Below are 20,812 nucleotides of genomic sequence, written 5' to 3'. Positions count from 1 at the left end.
AAAAATGCCTCTGTCTCTTAAAATGTAAATTTTAAAAAACGTTGGAAAACGTGTCTGCTTCTTTTTCTTCAGGCATTTATGTGATGCTGTATTCTGGGAGAACATTTGAAGCACTTTTCAATCTTTATCTCCCTTTGCATATATATTAAAAGAAAAAATCTTTATTATTCATTTATCTCGTAATAAAAGGAGTTTTCTATCCAAATATCACTCTTCTACACACATTAATATGGCCTAAGTTTCCAGTGATCTCTTTCACTCTTCCATATAATCGTATATATTGCCTGTTCCCCTTCAACAAGCGGAATTTTCGAAAAAACTGAAATACATGTTTCCTTTACTTTTATTTTAATTAATAGTTTTTAAGGTAATTCTTGTATTCAGCATTTTAAAAATAAACTAGCTGAACCTGCGCTCTCTACACAGCGCATCATTTGCATATGAGCATAAATCTCCTTCTCATTCCTCACAACATATGTACATGTCTCTTTACACACACAAGTGAAAGACATCTTGATTAAAAAAAAATCAACAAGGGGTATCATAAAGGGGAAATTTTTTCGATTTTTTTTCAATGTCTCGCACCGTTTGCAAGATTTGTGCCTACTTCCGGTTGGAGTTTCTAATTCACGTATGACCAGTGTTTTCTTTCATTTTGCATGCAGTATGTAATAAGCAAATACATTACATATACAATTAATTATAATGTTAGTTATATATGGTGTTCATTGGGAAAAACACTCAAAAAAAAAAAAAAAAGATTTATCTTAAGACTCGAGAAATGGTTATCCTTCCTTTTTCACTATTATTTGGCCATGGAACAAACGTCTGAGACATATACAACCCCAATATACAACATTCTGGTGTTGGAATGTATAACGCATAGGATATGATGCTTTAGTTTTTATTTTAATTTCAACGCTTCCAACGTTCCCCAAAAAATGTAATAAAGAAACAATGGCCATGATTTTTAAATATTCAATTAGAACTGGACAATCTACGCAAAATTTCAAATCGATCAGTGAAAACGTCATCTTTGTAGAGCCTGTAGTTTCCGAGATCTCATTGTCGAAAGGATTGGCCACGAACATATAAACATAGTTCAAAAGAACTCGGAAGATGGAAGCACAACTCACATGCATTGATTTTAGAGAAGGCTTATTAAAATACAAAGGCTTTGAACAATAATTTTATATCACAAACTTTATGAAAATATATAGTTAACTAATTTAGACTATTTAAAGTACAAATACTTAAAATGTTTGTCTCTGTTAAACGTGAAATCACACATAACCGTAAATGAAAGATTTGAAAGCTAAAGTTATAGGTTGGAGCTCAGGCGCTTTTAACATCATACTTAGCAGCTTGACGTACCATACGTCACAAGCTGATTTTTGAACCAAGCCTAGCCTAGCTGGGAAGTGTTAACGTGCCTTCTATGACATTGTGTTGCATACGCACAATCGAGACCAGCACGTATACGCTCTCACTGGGATTGACAGTGCTTCTCAGTACTGGAGGGTGAGACTTATTTATCATCTGTGTTATCAGGATAACTCGATCATAGTTTGAGTTTCTAATCGTGATTCAAGCCACTCGAGTGCTTATTATTGCATTTTTGGGATATTACTGGTCCGAGAGACCATGCATCGCTTGCCTCCGGTAGTTAAGGGCCCAGACCCGCCACCTCCGGGGGATAAGGGGAGGGATCCCCGTCAACAGCGCCGTAGTAGACAGCTTTCTGAAAGCAGTATCGGATCCGTTGAAAAGCGCTCTCGCTCTAAATCACCGCACTATGTTGCTCCATCTACCAGCATTGAGGAACCTATGCAATGTTCGTCTAATGCAACTTCTGAAAACAATCTAGGAACTAAAAACCTAATTCCTCCACGTTTACCAGTTTATTCATTTCTATTGACGGATTTCGATCTTAAATACAACAATTCTCGGCTTATTTTCAACCAAATAGTTAAGTACCTTCCAAGAGCTAGTATCAAGCAAATAGTCTTCACCAAGAATGGTGTCATTATCCGATCAGAGGATGAGAACTTTGGAACTACATTACGAAACAAGGCTAGCTATGAAATCTTTGGGAAAAATGCCAAGCTGAAACAGCTTACCAGTAAAATTAAGCAAACACCTCCGCCACCAAAGACTCCAATGTTATCTGTTGTTATCCGTGGTGTTCTACCGGAAATCACTGATGCAGAAGTAATGGAAGAGCTTACAGCTGAAGGCATTCCTGTCGACAAATGCATTCGCATCAGAAATCAAACGGGACCTACATACATGGTTCGTGTGCTAACCTCCAACAAATCGTCTATTGATACCCTCCTTCAAGAGGGAGCGTACATCTTTAAGAAAAAGCACAGAGTTGAACCGTCACGTACTAATTCACCCCTGCCTATTCGATGTGAACGATGTCAGACTTACAACTCGCACGTGACAGCAAAATGTCCTAACATCCCTAAGTGTGGTTACTGTGCTGAACAGCACGAGACTAAAGACTGTCCAAATCACCAAAAGCCTGCTCACTGCTCTGTATGTCCTGGGTCACACCCTACATACAGCTACAAATGTAAAGCTAAGCCAGCCCCACCAGCAGATCGTCCTGAACTCACAGTTCCATTACGTACAACTGATCCACCAGTCCAAGCCGAGCAATCAATCACTTCCGGTCTTACAGTTGAAAATTTTCTTCGATATTTCACGCTTGTTCTACAAAATATTTTTCCTTTTCAAAGACAGTTCATTCTTGAACATGTCATTGCTGCCGCCACGAGCATTTTTCATATAAATCTGTATGCCACATATTCAGGGAATTATGTACACTTTCACATATCTCCGAGAGAAACTGGTGTCTAAGCCGATAGCTTACTACATTATCATGGGTTTGGCCTTCTTATTTATGAACATACGGTCATTGCCGCAACATAAAGCTCTTTTTGAACACCTGCTCTTAGAAGAAAATATCGATGTTTTCGCTTTGAGTGAAACTGCTTTAAAACCAACAATGCTACAACGATTTCCACGGTATCAACTCATGCGCTATGACTTTTCACAAGATAATGTACGAGCGCAAGGTGGAGTGGCAATTGGCATAAATAATAAATTATCTTACCGACAGCATCAGACTCGGGTTCCCTACCGACTTCCTGAACATCTTACAGCAACTATCTATCTACCTAACATAGCAATTACGATAGCAACAATATATGTACGACCCGGACACGTGATACCACTCGAGTATTTCGCACATTTGTTTCAAACATATAAGCATCTTCTGATACTGGCAGACATCAATATCCATAGCCGTTCCGACAGGGAAAAGACTCAGTTTGCAGACCATATAGCACTTTCCTTACATGGTCACATATATCCCCTTCCGAAGCACACCAGACCAAGTAGCGAAACTACGCCGGATGTTGTTCTTTCTACCACTTCACTCATAGACAGGTGTCATATCGAAGTCTTGGATTGCATAGGTAGTGACCATTTACCGGTGAAAATCACGGTCAACGATGTACGTAAAAATGTTTCTCAGACAGCAGCCGAACGTACCATATATTTGTATGACAAAACTAACTGGCATAAATATCGCTCGGATATTGACGCTGCATTAGAAACTGTACTACCACCGGATACAGAGTAAAGTCTAAACACAACCATAAGCACACTCACGCAGGTCATTGCTACAAGCGCACATGATAACATTCCCACTTATCACGGTAAAACATATCAGCCTGTTTTGCCTCCGCAATATTTGCACTTAGTAAGAAAATCTCGGCATTATTATAGACAATATGAGCGCACTCATAATCCTGAATATCTAACACAGGCACGTAGATGGCAAAGAACTGTGCACAATTATATTGTCGCCCATAAACGCTTGACGTGGCACAAAACATGCAGTCAGTTGAATGAAGAAACTCATCCCACACGATATTGGAAAAAGTTTCATCAGTTGACCGGACAGCAAACAACAACAAGATATCCACTGTTCCGAAACAACGATCCTTTGCATTCAGATCAGGATAAAGCCGACGCATTTGCCTCTCATTTACAAACTGTGTTCACTCCGCCCGTTGGTCAACATGACGATAGTCCCAGATTCTCAGAAACTACCATCACTCGCCTATTACAGCCATCAACTACTCACACCTTAGATGAGAATCAACCGTTAACATTTTCTATCACCCATGACGAAATACAGACGAGTATCAAAGGAAAACGCAACACAGCGCCTGGTTTTGATAAAATATCCTACCGACTTATCAAAGAATGCTCAGTAAAGTTTTTTATTCTTCTCGCAGCTATTTATACTTTTATTCTCTGTACGGGATATTACCCAGTTGAATGGAAAGTCTCTAAAGTTTGTATGTTTCTAAAACCGAACAAGCCACCACATTCTGTCAGTTCGTATAGGCCAATACAACTGACTGCGACACTGGGGAAAGTATTGGAAAAAATTCTTGTAAAACGCTTACATCAATATCTGCATGATCGTCAACTCCTTCCAATTTTCCAGACCGGTTTTCGACCATCATACAGTATTAATGACCAGTTGCTTCGTTTGACGACCACTCTCGTTAACCAATATAATAGATCGCTCCCATCTTGTTTAATTTTAATGGATCTAGAGAAAGCATTCGATCGAATTTGGCATTACGGTCTATTTTACAAATTGCTTAAATTTGGACTACCACTGACATATGTTAGAGTAATTTTCTCATTCATACTGAATCGAATCGCATATGTATGTATCAACAATACCATCTCTCATCCCATCTTTCCATACACAGGAGAACCTCAAGGGTCCAGCTTGTCTCCTCTTCTATACATTTTGTACGCATCAGACGTGCCAGTACCTGCTCCTCCAACTTATTTATTCCAATATGCTGATGATACTGCTTTCCTGACTCTCGGAAGAACTATACAACACATCAATAGAAGCTTACAACTCACAGTTAATCAATTTCTTGCGTGGTGTACGAAATGGAAACTTATTGTAAATGAGGAGAAAACTCAAACACTTGTCATCATACCACCTAAATGCCGCAGTAAAGTTCACCGCAACCCTAACCTGCTTGATATCACTGTTGGAATACACCGATTAAAACCGACTAACTCAGTGACTTATTTAGGAATAACATACGATAACAAACTACAATGGACTGCTCATTTCCAGAAACTTATGCTCAAAGCAAAAAACAGGCTACAATTGCTTCGCAGGCTCGTAGGACAGCATTGGGGGCTAAATTCAAGGCTGCTTATTAACACTTATAAAGCGTTCATGCGTAGCATACTTACATTCGGACATATTGCTTGGTCCCCAGCACAGTCTAGATTCTACAATAGGCTCGAAATTATGGAGCGCCATGCAGTGCGCTTAGCATACCGCATCAAATTACCATATCCTAACCAAGAACTATACAATCGAATAGACTTTCCACCACTTTCCATCTCACTCTTACGTAAACGATACATAGCCAAATGCCTAGAATCTCATAAAGATATTTTTCTGGACACAATATTCATAGACTCAGAGCAGGATTCCACTTTCAAATATTGTCATACACCGTTAAGCATCTTGATCACACTTCACGTAAGGATCACTATGGATCACTTTCATCGCAGATTCTTCCAACGTCAAATCATTCATCAAGCCATCCCTCATCTTTTTCCATAGCTGCACAGTTTTTCCTCAATAATCTGGGCTCCCCATGTCTACATCAGTCTTGAGCCGCCCCAAGACAGAAGCCTAACATGCATTCGTTTATATTAACCATTTCATTGTGTTGTGGCGTATAATGCACTTTCATCTCATCAATCATGCTAATATATTTATAAAAATTCTAATTATATTCAACATATTATATATCCTTTCAATTTATGTTTTCATTATTTTTTCGCTTATTCCTTGTTTATAACTTTCTCATGTTATATCTTTCGCAATGCTCAGTATCTTAATGTTTATTATATGTGTCATGCATATTGTTCTATTAAGCACTTTTGGTAGTACTTGTTTCTTTTCGCACGTATAGTTTTCATTATATCACATTGTACAACTAATATTATTTATGTTTGCACTTGTTTACAGCACATCACATGCCGAGAGAGAGGGCGTAACCCTCTAGTGGCAGTTCCATATGCAAATAATTAATGATTAATACCAATGGAATGAATTATGCCCTACAAATAAATAAATACTACACCAAACAAAAAAAAAAAAATCCTAAAAGAAAACCTATTCCTTGTTCAACCTAAAATCTTCCTCTCAAAAAAAAAAAGCGCTTTTAATTGCTATGTAGCATTTTAATAGATAGATCATGGGAAACCTTAATATTATTGAATTTGTCATCTTACCCTTTCCTGAAGGGAAATTTTCGCAGAAGCTGAAATACGTATTTAATTTTTATTTAAGAGTTTATATACTGATTCTCATATCTCTCATATCAACTTAAGTAAATCATCACAATGTGATTTTTTTTTTCAATAAAGAAAGAGAAACTTGGATCGTATAGCATCTACCTTTATTTTCCCTCTTAGAAGCGAAATTTTCATGCCAAGGACGGGCATTTTAGCTAGGGAATGTTGAAGGTAATACCAATAAGAGGAAAAAGGGTAATAAGAGTAGTTCAAGAGAGTAGCACTCCGAGGATCAAAACTTTGTAACTGAAAGTTAGACTTGTAAATAATTCGTTAAAAAGTTATCAATTAAATTAATTATTATTTTGTTAATTATAAATTTAATCAAATAACTTTTCCAGAGGTTAATTTTGTAGTTGATAGTTGTTTAGAAAAAGCGTTAACGTTTAAAGAATAATCGCCAACATTATTTAATGTCTATCGAAAAGGTAGTAAAAAAAGAGCCTACATAATGAGCACGGCATTTCAGTGGAATGATTAGTTGTATACGGTTTGCAAATGATGTGGTGGTTGTTGCGGAATCAGGGAAGAAAATCAATAAGATGTTAGAAAAGTGGAGGAAGGGCTGTGAAGAATATGGAATTAAAATAAATGTTAGAAAGACAAAGGTTATTGGAAAGAAAGCGGTCGGTAACAACTATAGAAGTAGAAAGAGAGAAAATAGAACAGATAATTAGTTTTCAATACGTGGGTAGTATTATTAGTGATGATATGGAGTGTCAACGTGAAATAAAAGCAAGGGCAGGAATGTGTAAAGAAGCCTTTAGCAGAAGGAAAAGACTATTTTGTGGGACCTTGAAGAAAGGGCTGAGAAAAAGACTTATAAAATGTTTCGTGTGCAGTATTGCTCTTTTATGGGGCGGAAACATGGACATTGCTTAAAACTGATGGAAAACGACTAGCTTTGAAATGTGAGAGTGGAAAATAATGGAGAGAATTAGCTGGGTCGAGTGGAAAACGAATAAGAGGGTGTTAAAATGATGGGGGAGAAAAGAACAATTTTATATATTATTAAGAGGAGGAAGAAAAACTTATTGGGACTCTGGCTAAGAAGGAACTGTATCATGAGGAACGTGTTAGAGGGTATGGTGGCAGGAAAGAGAAAGAAGAAACGAAGAATACTACAATTAATGTATGACATCAAAACAGAGAAATCGTACGTGAAGACGAAGAGGTTAGCGAAAGCCCGTGGAGCACGGAAGCTTCTCAGTTGCGGCAAGTGACCTGCCAATAATGGCAGAATACCTATGATGATGATTAATATCGAACTGACATTATGTATACACACATCATTGTTATTATTTTTTAATGCGTTAGATCAATATCTATTGTTGTTGAAGTTTACCATCGATGTATTTCAGTACTTTGACCTAGACCTACAGTTGAAAATGAAATTCGAACCACCATAATGCGTTCATATTTCACTCTCTCTCTCATCAGAAATTGAAGCCGAAACTCCGTGCACTGAAGGTGCATCTGCTAGCCACCAGACCAGTAGGAAGAACTATTACCACGTATAGCATTGATAAAATTGTTTTGTAATTTTATAACATTTTATTTTTATTAATTATTATCAGATTTGTGTGAAAACCCTAACAATTCATAATAATGGTTAATTTTCTGATATTTATAACTTTATTCATTAAATATTACATTAACCTTCACAGTTGGAAACAATTCTTATTGAATAATATTAAAAATTGTCGTTCTGAATTTCAGTTTTAATAAATTAATTTGAAATTTTAAAATTTAATAAATTATTTTTTCAGAGCTTTAAAATTTGTTTTGAATCCATTAAATTTTTCATTAATTTTTTCAATTATGCTAAAAGTGAGCATCGCTAGGGGAAAAACTGTTAGTAGATAGGATCAGAGTGTATAACCACGTATCGAACATTGGAGGCCTCTGTGTGACTTGGACAAATAGGCTTGGTGCTTACGTTCCCATTCAATCTTTTCTACGCTACTCTCTCTCTCTCTCTCTCTTTGTGAACTACGTAGTTCATTCTACCTTAAGTTAACCAAATTTGTGAATCCCTATTCTTTTAGCTGACACTGACATTCAATAGAAGTTAGATTGTATTTTCTACCTAGCAATTGTTTAGCATTTTAAAGATTTGTAAATTGTGTTCGTGACTTCATGTTCGATGCTGACAGGGATTGCTGAAAGGGCAAATTTCTTTCCTTACTTACCCTATTCATTTCATCCTTCTTTACCTACCCTGCTTATCTGTTTTTAACTTTCAATGACATTTGATTTATTTACGAAACTGAAGAAATAATTGCGGGGCAGACATCTTATATCCAAAAGTGTCCTAGAATGTCCCTTTTCCGGTGTCCAAAGTACTTCCTGCCTCAGAAGGAATACTCAGGCGCGTTAGGTACTTGATTTGAAATGAATTACAACGGTGTATAGAACTAAAGGAAGGCGGCTTTAACATTCGTTCTAGTTGCATATTTTTCATTCATTCATTCATTCTTATTCTTCTTTAACAGTTATTTAAAAAGTTAAAATAAAAATCACTAAGTCAAACTTAGACCATCAGTCACGCAGCGCTATGCTAGAATTAGAACCAAGCACGCACCCAGAAATTTTTGTTCGGAGGAGTCTAAGCTTTGACGGGATCCAATACTGCAAACCACTATGTCTATGTAATATTGAACGGGTATTATTCTGCACCTGAAAAGACAAGTACTTGTAAAATACTGCCACTTATTTTTCAGGAAAAGAAATGATAGAACTATATTATTTTTATAAGAAGTTTAAGATCAAATTTTCATGCATCAATAATCTCCCTGTTAAAAACAAGTATAGTTTTATTGAAGAAGTCTAAAAAATGTATATTGATTTAGGAAGTATTTTTGGGGGAATCCACCGGCGGACCCCCGGGGGGATCCTCCTGATTCGAACCCAAAATCTCAGATTAGAAAGGTAACATAATTACCCTTTGCCTACTTTATATGTTATAAGGTCATTAATGATTTAAGGTCATTAATGAGTATTGTCACTTAAAGTTTTTTAGTTAATCATTATTATAACACTTCTCTTGCTTAAAATAATTTAATTTCAGACATATTATTGTTTATGTTTATTATTTGTGTGTGTATGTGTGCGCACAACTTTCCTTTTACAACGAAGCAATTGACATAACTCCCCCGTCCCGTGAGAGACGTAGTTCTCGTTGAGAAGGATCCTTGAAATATCTTTATACGTCAATTGAGTAAGATAGCCTTTGACCTGCACAATCACTACCAAGCAATCTTCCCTAGTAGTTTGTTAAGTGAAGCGAACAAGTGGAGTGCTGTGCTGTGCGAAAAACTGGAGCACATCCTGTTGTGCTTCTAACATCTATATCTAGTGATTTTGAAAGATGTAATTATAATTTTGTTCTTAATGAGTTTACTAAAGTGATTGTTTAGAAAAGTGTTATAAACGTTATACAATGGGAATAAAGGCATCCTGTTATTTCCTTTTCCTTTTCTTCCTGGGATTTGCTCATTCAGTGATTATAAATACTGGTAGGTACAATTCATTTTTAAAAAAGAAAATTATGCGTTATAGTGTTTTAAAAATAATATAGTATTGTCGTCAAATAATCCCGTGGTTCTTGCTACTAGTTTGACATTATCTTTCTTTCTTTATGCACACATCGATAAGGACTGGCATGCACAGGAGCTCAAATAAGGAAGTTAAGTAAACCGTGTCGTAGATGAAGGAGATAGGAAATTATCCTCCTTAGTCCATTTATTCAGAATTACTATAGACTCTCTTGAAATTTAGATTTCGAGGAAATCACAGAGGAAAATTGTTACAGTTATTTCTCTATCGAGGATAAGACACATTACACCAACTATTGTGTTTATCTTTGCTTTCGCTCGAGTGAAATTTTCTGTAGCTCAACAATGGATTAATACATGTAACTCCGTACATTACACAGTAATTTAGTTTTTAGAATGCTCATTTGTTATCAGCAACTTATATAGTGTGATATGTTTTTGTGAATAGAGTTGCAGACATAGGGTGACCACAATTTCAACAGCTGAAAGCAAGGGCGACGATTCCTCTGTATTTTTTTTGGGGGGGGGGGACATTCAGATACAGACGGTTTATATATATGAGGATTTTAAGATAAATTGCATTCAAATTATGCCAAATATTGTATATTCACAAATACAATGAGGGGCCCACATGAGTTTTGCGGGGCCCGGGCCCCCCTGGCCCACCAGAATCGGCGCCCTTGGCTGAAAGCAGGATACACACACACACGGAAAGACACCAAAAATTGAAAGAGCAGCGAAAGGTTGCTTTGGAATAAATTAATATTTTTACAGTAAAACAGCACGATAAAATAAATAAATGTGAAAAAAGTGTTTATTGCGTGGTTGAGAACTTAATAAGGCTGTGTTACATAATTAACAATTTAATATTACACCATTAGGATATTTTGTACTAAGAAAAATTCGAGCCAAAATAAATACTGTCATTAGCTTAGTAATTATTGACAATTATTTATAATTATATTCATTTGTAGTTCAAATTGCATTCAATAAGCCAGGTTTAGTAACTATGTACTCGGTGGTGCTATTCTAATTTTTAACAAGCGGTTTTATATATATATATATATATAATATGGATAGTTAGGTAGATAGACATGATTTTCTTCAGAAACAAACCATACAAGGTAGATACAAGAGTTTTTACACTGTAGAAGGCAATGCCAATTTTATTACTAGAGACCGGATGTTTAGGCATTAAAAATCCAAAAATTGGCAAAAATAGGCACTAACATGTAGCTCGAAATAATGAAGATAAATATTCAATACAATTAAAAAGTAAATTCAAGTCGTAAATAGTGTTCAAAGAATAAGAAACATACCTGTTTATTAAAACGAAGCTTCACTATATTCCATGTATATTTGGTAAATACATTCTCTACAGCATTTTATCACTACACATAACAGTCCAAATTTTATATACTTATTACTACACAAAGAAGTCGAAAGGTTTTACAGCACTTCATCACTACACATAGCAGTTTAAAGTTTTATGACGTCTTATCACTACAAACAATACTTATATATCTCGGAAGAGGCAGAATCCTTTCTTGAATACTAAATTATACAGAGTTTTTCAAAACAACACCGACAATGTTTGGGAGGTGATTCCTGACACCAAGATAAGACAAAAAGTATAGACCAACCTAGGTACACAAATGCTTCCTTTCGGAGTTATAGGCTGCCGAGAATATGAAAAATGACCTTTAAAGGTCCATAGCTACAAAAGTATGGGACCTATTATAGTCGGGTCAAGACTTCACTTAGGAATTAGTATGTACCCTATCCAAATATCCATGTTTCAGAATCCTACAATACTTCCGCTACAGTTTTTATAGAGGTAGTTGGTGGGTACTTCAAATTATATGCCCGTAGCCAAATATCCTCTATAAAAATTGTTGTATGAGTACCTTAGGATCTGAAACACGTATTTTTGGATACCACACATATTGGTTCCTAACTGAAGTCTTGATCCGACTACGGTAGGTCCTTGTGCAGCAAAGTTGGTCTATACTTTTACTCTTGTCTTGGTCTCAGGAATCATCTCCCAAACGTTGTCGGTGTTGTTTTGAAATGCCCTGTATATTTTCCCCAATTAAGTCCTATTTTGAAGTAAATGCATAGAATAGACAACATTAGGCAGTAAAGCAATTATTTAGGCAGGAATGGGCGAAATAGGCAAAATAAAATTGGTTTAAATTGAAACTATAACCCTATATAAACTTCAAAACGTTATTTTTGATTATATCTTTAATATAAAGAATAGGCATTTTGCCTAACATCCGGTCTCTATTTCAGAATTGTTTCTATTATATTTTGTAGCGCCAGGTTCCAACAAAATCGACTCGAAGGAGGCGAAAAGATATGATAGAATATACAATAATGTATTATAGTGTATTGTTAATAGTGAGATTTATTGCATATAGCTACAAAGCTTTTCCAAAACAAGCCTTTGTTATCTGAAAATTTCAAATGTTTATTCTTACCAATACAAATATGGAACACTCAAAAGAATTAACAGTTAAGACCTGGAAACCATTTATTAACATGACTGGGAAACTTTATTGGTCACATCAGATAAATTTCTTGGCGCCTATCCATTCAAATTTCTGTCTGTCCGTTGAATTGAAACAATTCAAAGTTGCTTGTTTTCACAACAGTGCAAGCGAGCAGGAAAAGTACAGAGGTGTTTTCACAAATTTGTCTGGCTTCTTTATTTCACTTTTGGTTAGGTTTTGCGTATGTATGCATATTTGTGTATGTGCCTGGGTATAACAAACGTTTCTGCGAACTCAAAATATTTTAACAACTGGTTCTAGCGAACCGGTGCCAACCGACTGAATAGCACCACTGAATATACTATTAGAACTATATTCTTTAAAATTGAAACATGTGAGCAAACCACACTTAATATTCATTTTTGTGAATTTGTTCCTCTCATCTCCCCCTGTCAATACATAACACGGAAAATTCTGTATTTGCATTGAGTGTTGGCAGTGACAAGAAGTGCTGCACCTTTAAAGAATTAAAGGATTCTTTAAATATTCATGAGTTGAGCACAATTCATCACTCTGCTAAATTATGAAAATTATAAATGTTTAATAATAATAATAATAATAATAATAATAATAATAATAATAATAATAATAATAATAATAATAATAATAATAATAATAATAATAATAATAATAATACAGTAGAGCGTCGATTATCCGAACGTCGGTCAACCGAACGACCGCTTAACCGAACTGTGTACTCGCTCGCACCTGTTACTCTCCCACCCTACCGTCCATCATCCCCCTCACTCCCAAACTAAGTTTCCCACAGTAGTCGCCGCACTGAGCTACCGCTGGCGGAACATTGCCTCTAATGGGGCCTTCATAAGGCGCTGCTGACCGGCCAAGCCGCCAGTCGCTGTGTTTCAACAATCAGCACACTTCTGTCGGTTTGGCACTGGCTGTAGAAGTACAGTACAGTACAGTACAGTTCGATTATCCGAACAAACCAGTTTTCCGAACACCCATGTCCCCCAATTACTTCGGATAATCGACGTTCTACTGTAATAATGAATCGGAACAAAAAGGCATGATTGAATGATTGATCGATCAACGCATAGGCCAAATTTATTAAGCCAGAAACTTGTAATTTGGATAGGGCATAGGATTTGTGATGTAAGTCTCACTAAGGAGGGATATTTGGAAATCGGACAGAGAAGGGGGCAAAGAGAGGTGGCAATTAGCTTAAAATATTCATGTACCTCAGAATCTCTGAATGTTGGAGACATTAAATTTGGTATATAGGTTTCTCATCTAAAATAAATAGATACATCTTTTACAGCAGTTTTTGATATTTAACCTACAAGGAGAGAAAAGGGGGTGAGAAGAAAAAATGAGTGGAAATTACATTAATTATAGATTTAATAAGATATCCATATCTTGGAATCTCTCAAGATTAACGATATAGAATTCGTTATTTCGACTTCTCATTTAAAATAATTGGACATGTGTTTTACCATTTTTTGATTTTTTTCGCTAGAAGGGAAGAAAAGGGTGGAGTTAGAATTGTTATAATTGGACGGCTATATCTGGAAATCCGGTAAAGTTAGAAACATGAAATTAGGAATTTGAGCTTTTTATTTAAAATAATTAAAATATGTTCTTTGTTATTTCCCCTTCAAGGGGAATAAAAAAAGAGTGGGGATTCAAATTGTTAAAATAAGATGGGCATATTTCAAAATTTCTTAAGGTTAGAGGCATAAAAATTGGTATTTAGGCTTTTAATTTTAAATAGTTGTTTCAATGTTTTTTGATGTTTCGCTTAGAAGGAAAGGCGGGAAGAAAAATGGCGGGAAGATACTGTTGTAATAATAAGATGGCCATATCTCGAAATTCCTTAAGCTTAGAAATATGTTAGAGATAATATGAGAAGTGCGAGGCCAATGGCGCAACCAGCTATGAGCTCGGGGATCCAGGCCCCTCCCGAAACTAACCTAGCCTATCTTATACAAAAGCACTGCAGACAAATTTTGGTGGAATTTCCAAAAGATCATTATTGCTTGTCATTTGTCCAGTATCTTTTAAAATATGTAAACTCTCAAACACATACGCCGCCCCGTACGTGAAGAGTACTCTTAATGTGCGTTGAGGTATGAGACATCACGTGCGAAATATCGTCTTGTAATAGTTTACTGCTGTCATTTTCGAATAACTGGACTTGCAAAAAAGCCAGGGAGATTTGATATCAAACTGTAAATATGGAAAACTTCTCAAATTGTGAACTAACTGTAGAATATTGCACTGAATAACTTAAGTGATCATTTAATAGGGTATATTTCATTGATTAACAAGAATGTGCTATGTATGAAATTGTTAATCTGTCGAGGTTTATGTACCAAATAATAATATATTTCATAATATTGTAGCATTTAAGCGTATTTTCACAGTGTATTAAAGTGTTTGATCTTCTAAAACAGCTGCAACTGTACCATAGGGTTTGGAAATTTCGATTAGTTCACGACTACATTTAAAAGTCCGTCGTTATAAATCGTAAAGTATGTTTTTTGTACGTTTTATTGAATAGTATTGCAAAGTTTGTAATGTATTAATAAACCTAAAATACATCAATGTTTAAATGAATATTGAATTAAGTCAGAGCTCTGTGCAAAAGAAAAACGCAGTGAAACTCGTAAATTAATTTCTTAGATTAATACATGTTAGTAAAGAGTGCGTAATTACATGTGAAAATAAAGATGTACAAAATAATAATTAGAGTGCAAGTTTTAAAAATTGTAACCGTTAATAACAGAGAATTTGTGAATTTAAATTTATATTTTAAGGTCTTTTAGTATGTTAATAATAGGGATAACTAAATTTCTTGTAGTGGGGAGAATTCAAACTTCAATTTTATTCATATCAGACGGTGCAGCACATCGTTTGCAAACTACTGTATGAGGTAGTCTTGGCCCCTCCCGAAATAAAATCCTGGTTGCGCCACTGTGCGAGGCTGTAGGCTGACCAAATGAGGGGGGAATGAAGTACCCAGCTAGCCGAAGTTTAGTGGGTTGTATATATAAACTGTCAGTCCTAATTAATTGGGGCGTATGGCAGGGGCGGATCCAGGACGGACTTCTGGGGGGGGGGGGGCGGTGGGTTGTAATACTGCTACTTAGAGCTACTTTTAAGAACGTCAAAAATTAAACTATATATTTTATTTATATATAAAATAAAAAAGTTTCCTCTTCTGGGGGAACGATCGCCCCCCCTGGCGTATGGTCACTCTATGTAAACATGGCAGGGATAAGGAAATATATTTTTTTACATATATAAAACGACTAAGTCTTTTGAATTAAATACGAGGGATGATCAGAAAGTAAGGTCACAAAGCCTGCAGCGAAACGTGTACATATTATTTCATAGAACCAATATAGACAACAAACAAGCCGTAGCCAGCCCGAAAATGTAGGGGTGGCCGGTGAAAGTTAGAGGGGGCCCGATCAAAAAAATATTATAGTTCATTTGCAAGCCTACTCTGAAAATTTTAAAGAGGGCCAGTAAAAATTTAGGGGGGGGGGCGGCCTCCCTAGACCCCTTGGATACGGGCCTGCGAACAAATAGTACATACATTAGGTTATTTTTCGGCATATCTGTTGAGGCACTTATCGCATCGTGGGATGTTTGAAGATTCCTTCCTGGTAAAAAAAATATGTTCAGCGACGTTGTCATGAAGTGTTTCACCTTCTCGTCTGAAGCAAAGCGACGGACTCCTAAGTGCTCCTTAAAGGCGGGAACAGGTGAAAGTCGCTTGGAGAGAGGTCCGGGCTATAGGGAGGATAGTCGATGATGTCTCAACGAAACTGCTTCAACAGCGCTGGTCCTCTGGGCTGTATGCGGGCGTGCGTTGCCGTAAAGGAAAATGACATTCTCGGTCAGAAGTCCTGGCCATTTCCTCCTGATTGCATCTACCAGCTACCTATGAATTTCAGACGCGGTTACATGTTTCGACCACAGAAATCGAATAACTGAGCGGACTTGTTCGCGAGACTAGTTTTCCAAACGAGTCACCATTTGTGTTTACCTACAACTAGCGCCGTAGGTAGCGGGTAGCTGAAACTCCGCATACTTGCCAACTCCCATGTATTAAAATTTCCGCAAACTCCTCATTCCTCTATAACAGATGAAACTCCAGAAATATCGGCCTTGTAATGTTAGTTTCTGATAATTCCTGGTATTTGCACACAGTTACTACACCTCGAACTCGGATTTTATTCTTTCACTTTCACTAAAATGCATCATAAGAGTGAAAGGTGTTCAAAATGCACGCTAAAAATAGAATATATTTTAATTCCCTCATGTTATAGAGATGAAACTTGGAATGTAACCTTATTGTTAAAAATACGGTAAGTGATTATGGGTCCCTGCATTTTCGAAAATTTAGCTTTTAAAAGCGGAAAGGGACAACTCTATAGTAATTTTCTCGGTATATAAAAATGATATCGACGTTATCCTTCTCATCATTGGAAAATGACTAAACAGTTCGAAATGCATCTTACAACATAGTTGTTAATTTGGTCGAGCTGGGTTTTTATACGAGGGACGTTCAAGTTATAATCGGAATTACTTTTTTCTGTTATATAGAGAAGACAACATGCGAATCAATTACTGTCCTTTTTCATCGCTGCAGATGCTGAGACGAAACGTTTTCCCTACTCTGCTTCTGGTCGAACGTTAACATTTTTTGGAACACATCTGGCAGTGATTTTCCGGAAGTGGAGGTGTTAGTGGGACATTGTTCCCACACTTCCTATATTGGTGTTTGTTTTCGAACGCAAATTCCTTACACTGATGCGTCGATTACTCAGAATGAGCTGCTCCACCCGACGAATGTTTGTTTTGTTGACTGCAGTAGCTCGGCGGGGAATACGGACCACATTCAGAACGGATTCTCTTCCTGCTTTGAATTTTGAATACCACTCGCACACTTGCTACTGAGAGAGAGAGAGTTTCTTCGCCTTCTGAAGATTTCAGCAGGTTTCACGCCTTCCTTCACGAGGAATTTGATAATGCAGCACTGCTCCATTGGGGCCGCCAACTCGGGCCCCGGAGTTGTTATAATTTGGGCCAGTATAAAAACCGGCAAACTATATTTCATATATTTACTAGTTACATTATACTAATAACATTAAATACATATACTGATTACATTATTAGAGTTACACATAGTAATTTACAAAACAGCCTTTCTTGCCTTCCTGCTAGCAAATGTATCTATGATACCACTACAATTTGGCTGACGGGTTAAAGTAGACTCCATTATGAGAGTTTCGAAGTCGGATAATCTTTGTTGAGCCATCGATGACCGAAGGACATTATTTGATGTTGCAAGTGCACTAAACGATGTTTCAGCTTCTTGTGATATTGTCTACTTTGACATCCAAAGTAAGTTTTCTTGCTTCTAATACAAGTTCCTGTAGATGATGGCTGTCAAATGGAAAATATGGAAAATATTTTCAGCAATTTTCTCTTTAGCACAAGGGTTATAACACTTTCTGTATTTACCGGGCCCCTCAGCGGTCCGGCCCCCGAGGAAAAAGCTCTGTGTCCCCCACCCTCTCGTCGGTCCTGCCGCCAACTACACACCATCAGTCTTGTTGCTCTTGTCTATCGCCGCTCTCTGAAACTCTATTTCTTCAACTATCTGTTGTCTCAGAAAAGTGTCAGGACTACTACCTATCACAGGATGGGACACGGACGCCAAGCTATGCACAGCAGCAACTGAAAGAAAAGAAATTCCGGTTATAAATTGAACGCTTCTCGTAATTTCATTTCGAATTACAACATATCCTAAGAAGGGGCGAGATGGGGGGAGAAAGGGAGAGAAAGGAAAGATCTTCAAATACACCTACCAAACATTTTCCATAACATTCATGCGAAGACAGGTATTTAAGCTAGTAATATAATCACGATACTATTTATTCCTTTCACTTGTACACAGATTCACATTTCTAGAGAACTCTTGTTGCTATATAGTTAGCGTTCGCGTCTTTGGCATGGGAGACTCGAGTTTGATTCCCGGTAGTAACTCATTTTATTCGGATCCCAAGTTAATCTATAGTTTTTAGATCTATCTCCAATAGCGTCACTGCTGAAAGGAACACCGATCCAACCAAGTGAATATAATGAAAGATATGGGTCATCGCACTGAGCTTTCTCGCTTTTACTTCTTAAATTGAATCATATCCTATTATAGCTATTACGGAAATATTTATTTAAGAAACATAAACAAAATTATAATATATATATATATATATATATATATATATATATATATATATATATATATATATATATATATATATATATATATATTTTTTTTTTTTTTTTTTTTTTTGAAAACTTTATATCGAAGAGAACTCTTTCCCAAGAGCAAATTATTTCTTGTGAATGTTTTCATGAAAAATTACTTACACCGTATTATACATAGGTTTATTAATAAAACATTTATAATATTTTTGAAATATGAACAAAATTGAATAAATAGTTGTTACCCTCAATGGTCAACTACCACTTGTGGGCTCTTTCATGTAAAATAATTTCTACTATGTTGATCGCTTTTAATAAAATACTTATTTATGGAATAAGGCCAAAATCAACTCAACAATTTTGGAGAAAATAGCAAAATAAATAAAATTAAAAAAACCTCATCCGTTAAGAGTAAACTACCATTATGAATTTTTTCATGGATAGTGAATTGTGGCATATTATAGAGTAGTTAGTGACACTTGTATTTATGAAAATGAACAAAATCGCCCGTTTTGAAAAAAAAAAACACCCGAAAAGAACTTAGAAAAGTAAATTACCTCTTATAAAACTGTTAAAAATGAAAAATGGTTTATCTATACCATATTGTACATTTGTTCATGCAATATTTACTATGAAATATAAAGAAAATTCCTTGAGTCCTTTAAAAAAATCGTTCGTAAATAATTCACTCCCAAGAGTAAACTACACTCTTTCTGAAATTTTCCCAAACAAGTGCTTAGTTACTAAACCTGGCTTATTGAATGCAATCTGAACTACAAGTAGCTATATACGTAGTAATCAACATAAGTTATTCCTGAGTTAATGGCAGTATTTGAGCACAAATTTATCTTACTGCAAAATATCATAAATATACTTATCCTAATACTAACATGTTAATTATTGCTTTATTGGGTTTTCACATTTTTATTTTGTAGTGCTGTTTTACTATGAAATTATTAATTTATCTCAAAATAACCTTTTATGTGTTGTTGTTGTTAAGGTGTGAATTGTATGTAGACTATACGTAAAGACTGAAGAGGTTCACTACGTCTTACTACGTTTGGCTCTATTATCCTGTGGTCTCATTAAACAGAATTTACAGGATCATAGTAGCATGTTTCTGAATGATGAATAAGAATGTCTGGGTCATTTCGAACATATGATTCAGAATGGTGAGTAAGAATGCCTTTGAGTCTATTCGAACATATGATTCAGTTATTTCTTCTGATCGAGGTGATTCAAATGAGGATCGATTTAAAGAAATAATCACTTTTCTTTCATAGTTCAATGATGTAGACTTCTGAAATTCTTAAATTTGTCAGCAACTCTTTTTAGTATGTTGTGGTGACTCGCTTAAAAATAGGCCCCTGCTTAATTTGAAGATATACACTACATAATGTTTGTGAACAATATAAACCTGCAATCTATCCATCATTTTTGAAGAATAAATACATATACAAAACATTCAGTCTTTTTATGTTGATATAAGCATATAATTATCGAATATTCCTTTACAAAACCTTTTTTGAATATTAAGTACTATCAAGTATTGCAACATATTAAATAAAATCAGAAGGAAATATTCAATGTTAAATTTTCCTGTTACTGACAATGAAATGAATGATTCACGACTTTTACTATCTCCTCATATGATTTTCTGGGAAATATGTTACGTCAATAATAGAACCAATGTTCATGCCCTTTGGATCACTGACCAGATAACAACTTATTTACACGTTTGAATCCTATTTCGTAAACAATATTATGTCAGAACAACTATCTGTGTATAATGGTATAACCCATTTTATTGTTTAGAAACTAGGCTGATTGATGAATAAGCTCACTACTTTCTTACATCTCATTCTTAGTTTAAAATAACACTGAACAATGTATCTGTCGAAATAACAAGTACATTAAAACGATAATTCATCTAATCAACTAAAACATTACAGCTATTAATTTTGTAACTTGTAACTTGAAATGGTGAATTATTCTACAGGTATAACGTTTACAGCAGAGACTCAACCTTTG

At 35.7% G+C, this 20,812-nt stretch overlaps 1 protein-coding gene across 1 annotated transcript in view; it reads left to right on the top strand.

Moving 5' to 3' along the window:
- The first annotated feature begins 9,664 nt into the window (after positions 1–9,664).
- The window catches only part of LOC145677363 (uncharacterized), a 38,215-nt gene continuing 27,067 nt past the window's right edge, over positions 9,665–20,812 (top strand). The window contains exon 1 of the mRNA XM_081747883.1: positions 9,665–9,947. Within this exon, the coding sequence (XP_081604009.1) occupies positions 9,872–9,947 (76 nt within the window). The 5' untranslated portion in view covers positions 9,665–9,871. The remainder of the gene's footprint in view (positions 9,948–20,812) is intronic.

The sequence above is a fragment of the Thermobia domestica genome, unplaced genomic scaffold, assembly GCF_964235325.1.
Source record: "Thermobia domestica unplaced genomic scaffold, izTheDome1.hap1.1 HAP1_SCAFFOLD_812, whole genome shotgun sequence".
NCBI lineage: Eukaryota > Metazoa > Arthropoda > Insecta > Zygentoma > Lepismatidae > Thermobia > Thermobia domestica.
This window is presented reverse-complemented; position numbering and strand designations above follow the sequence as displayed.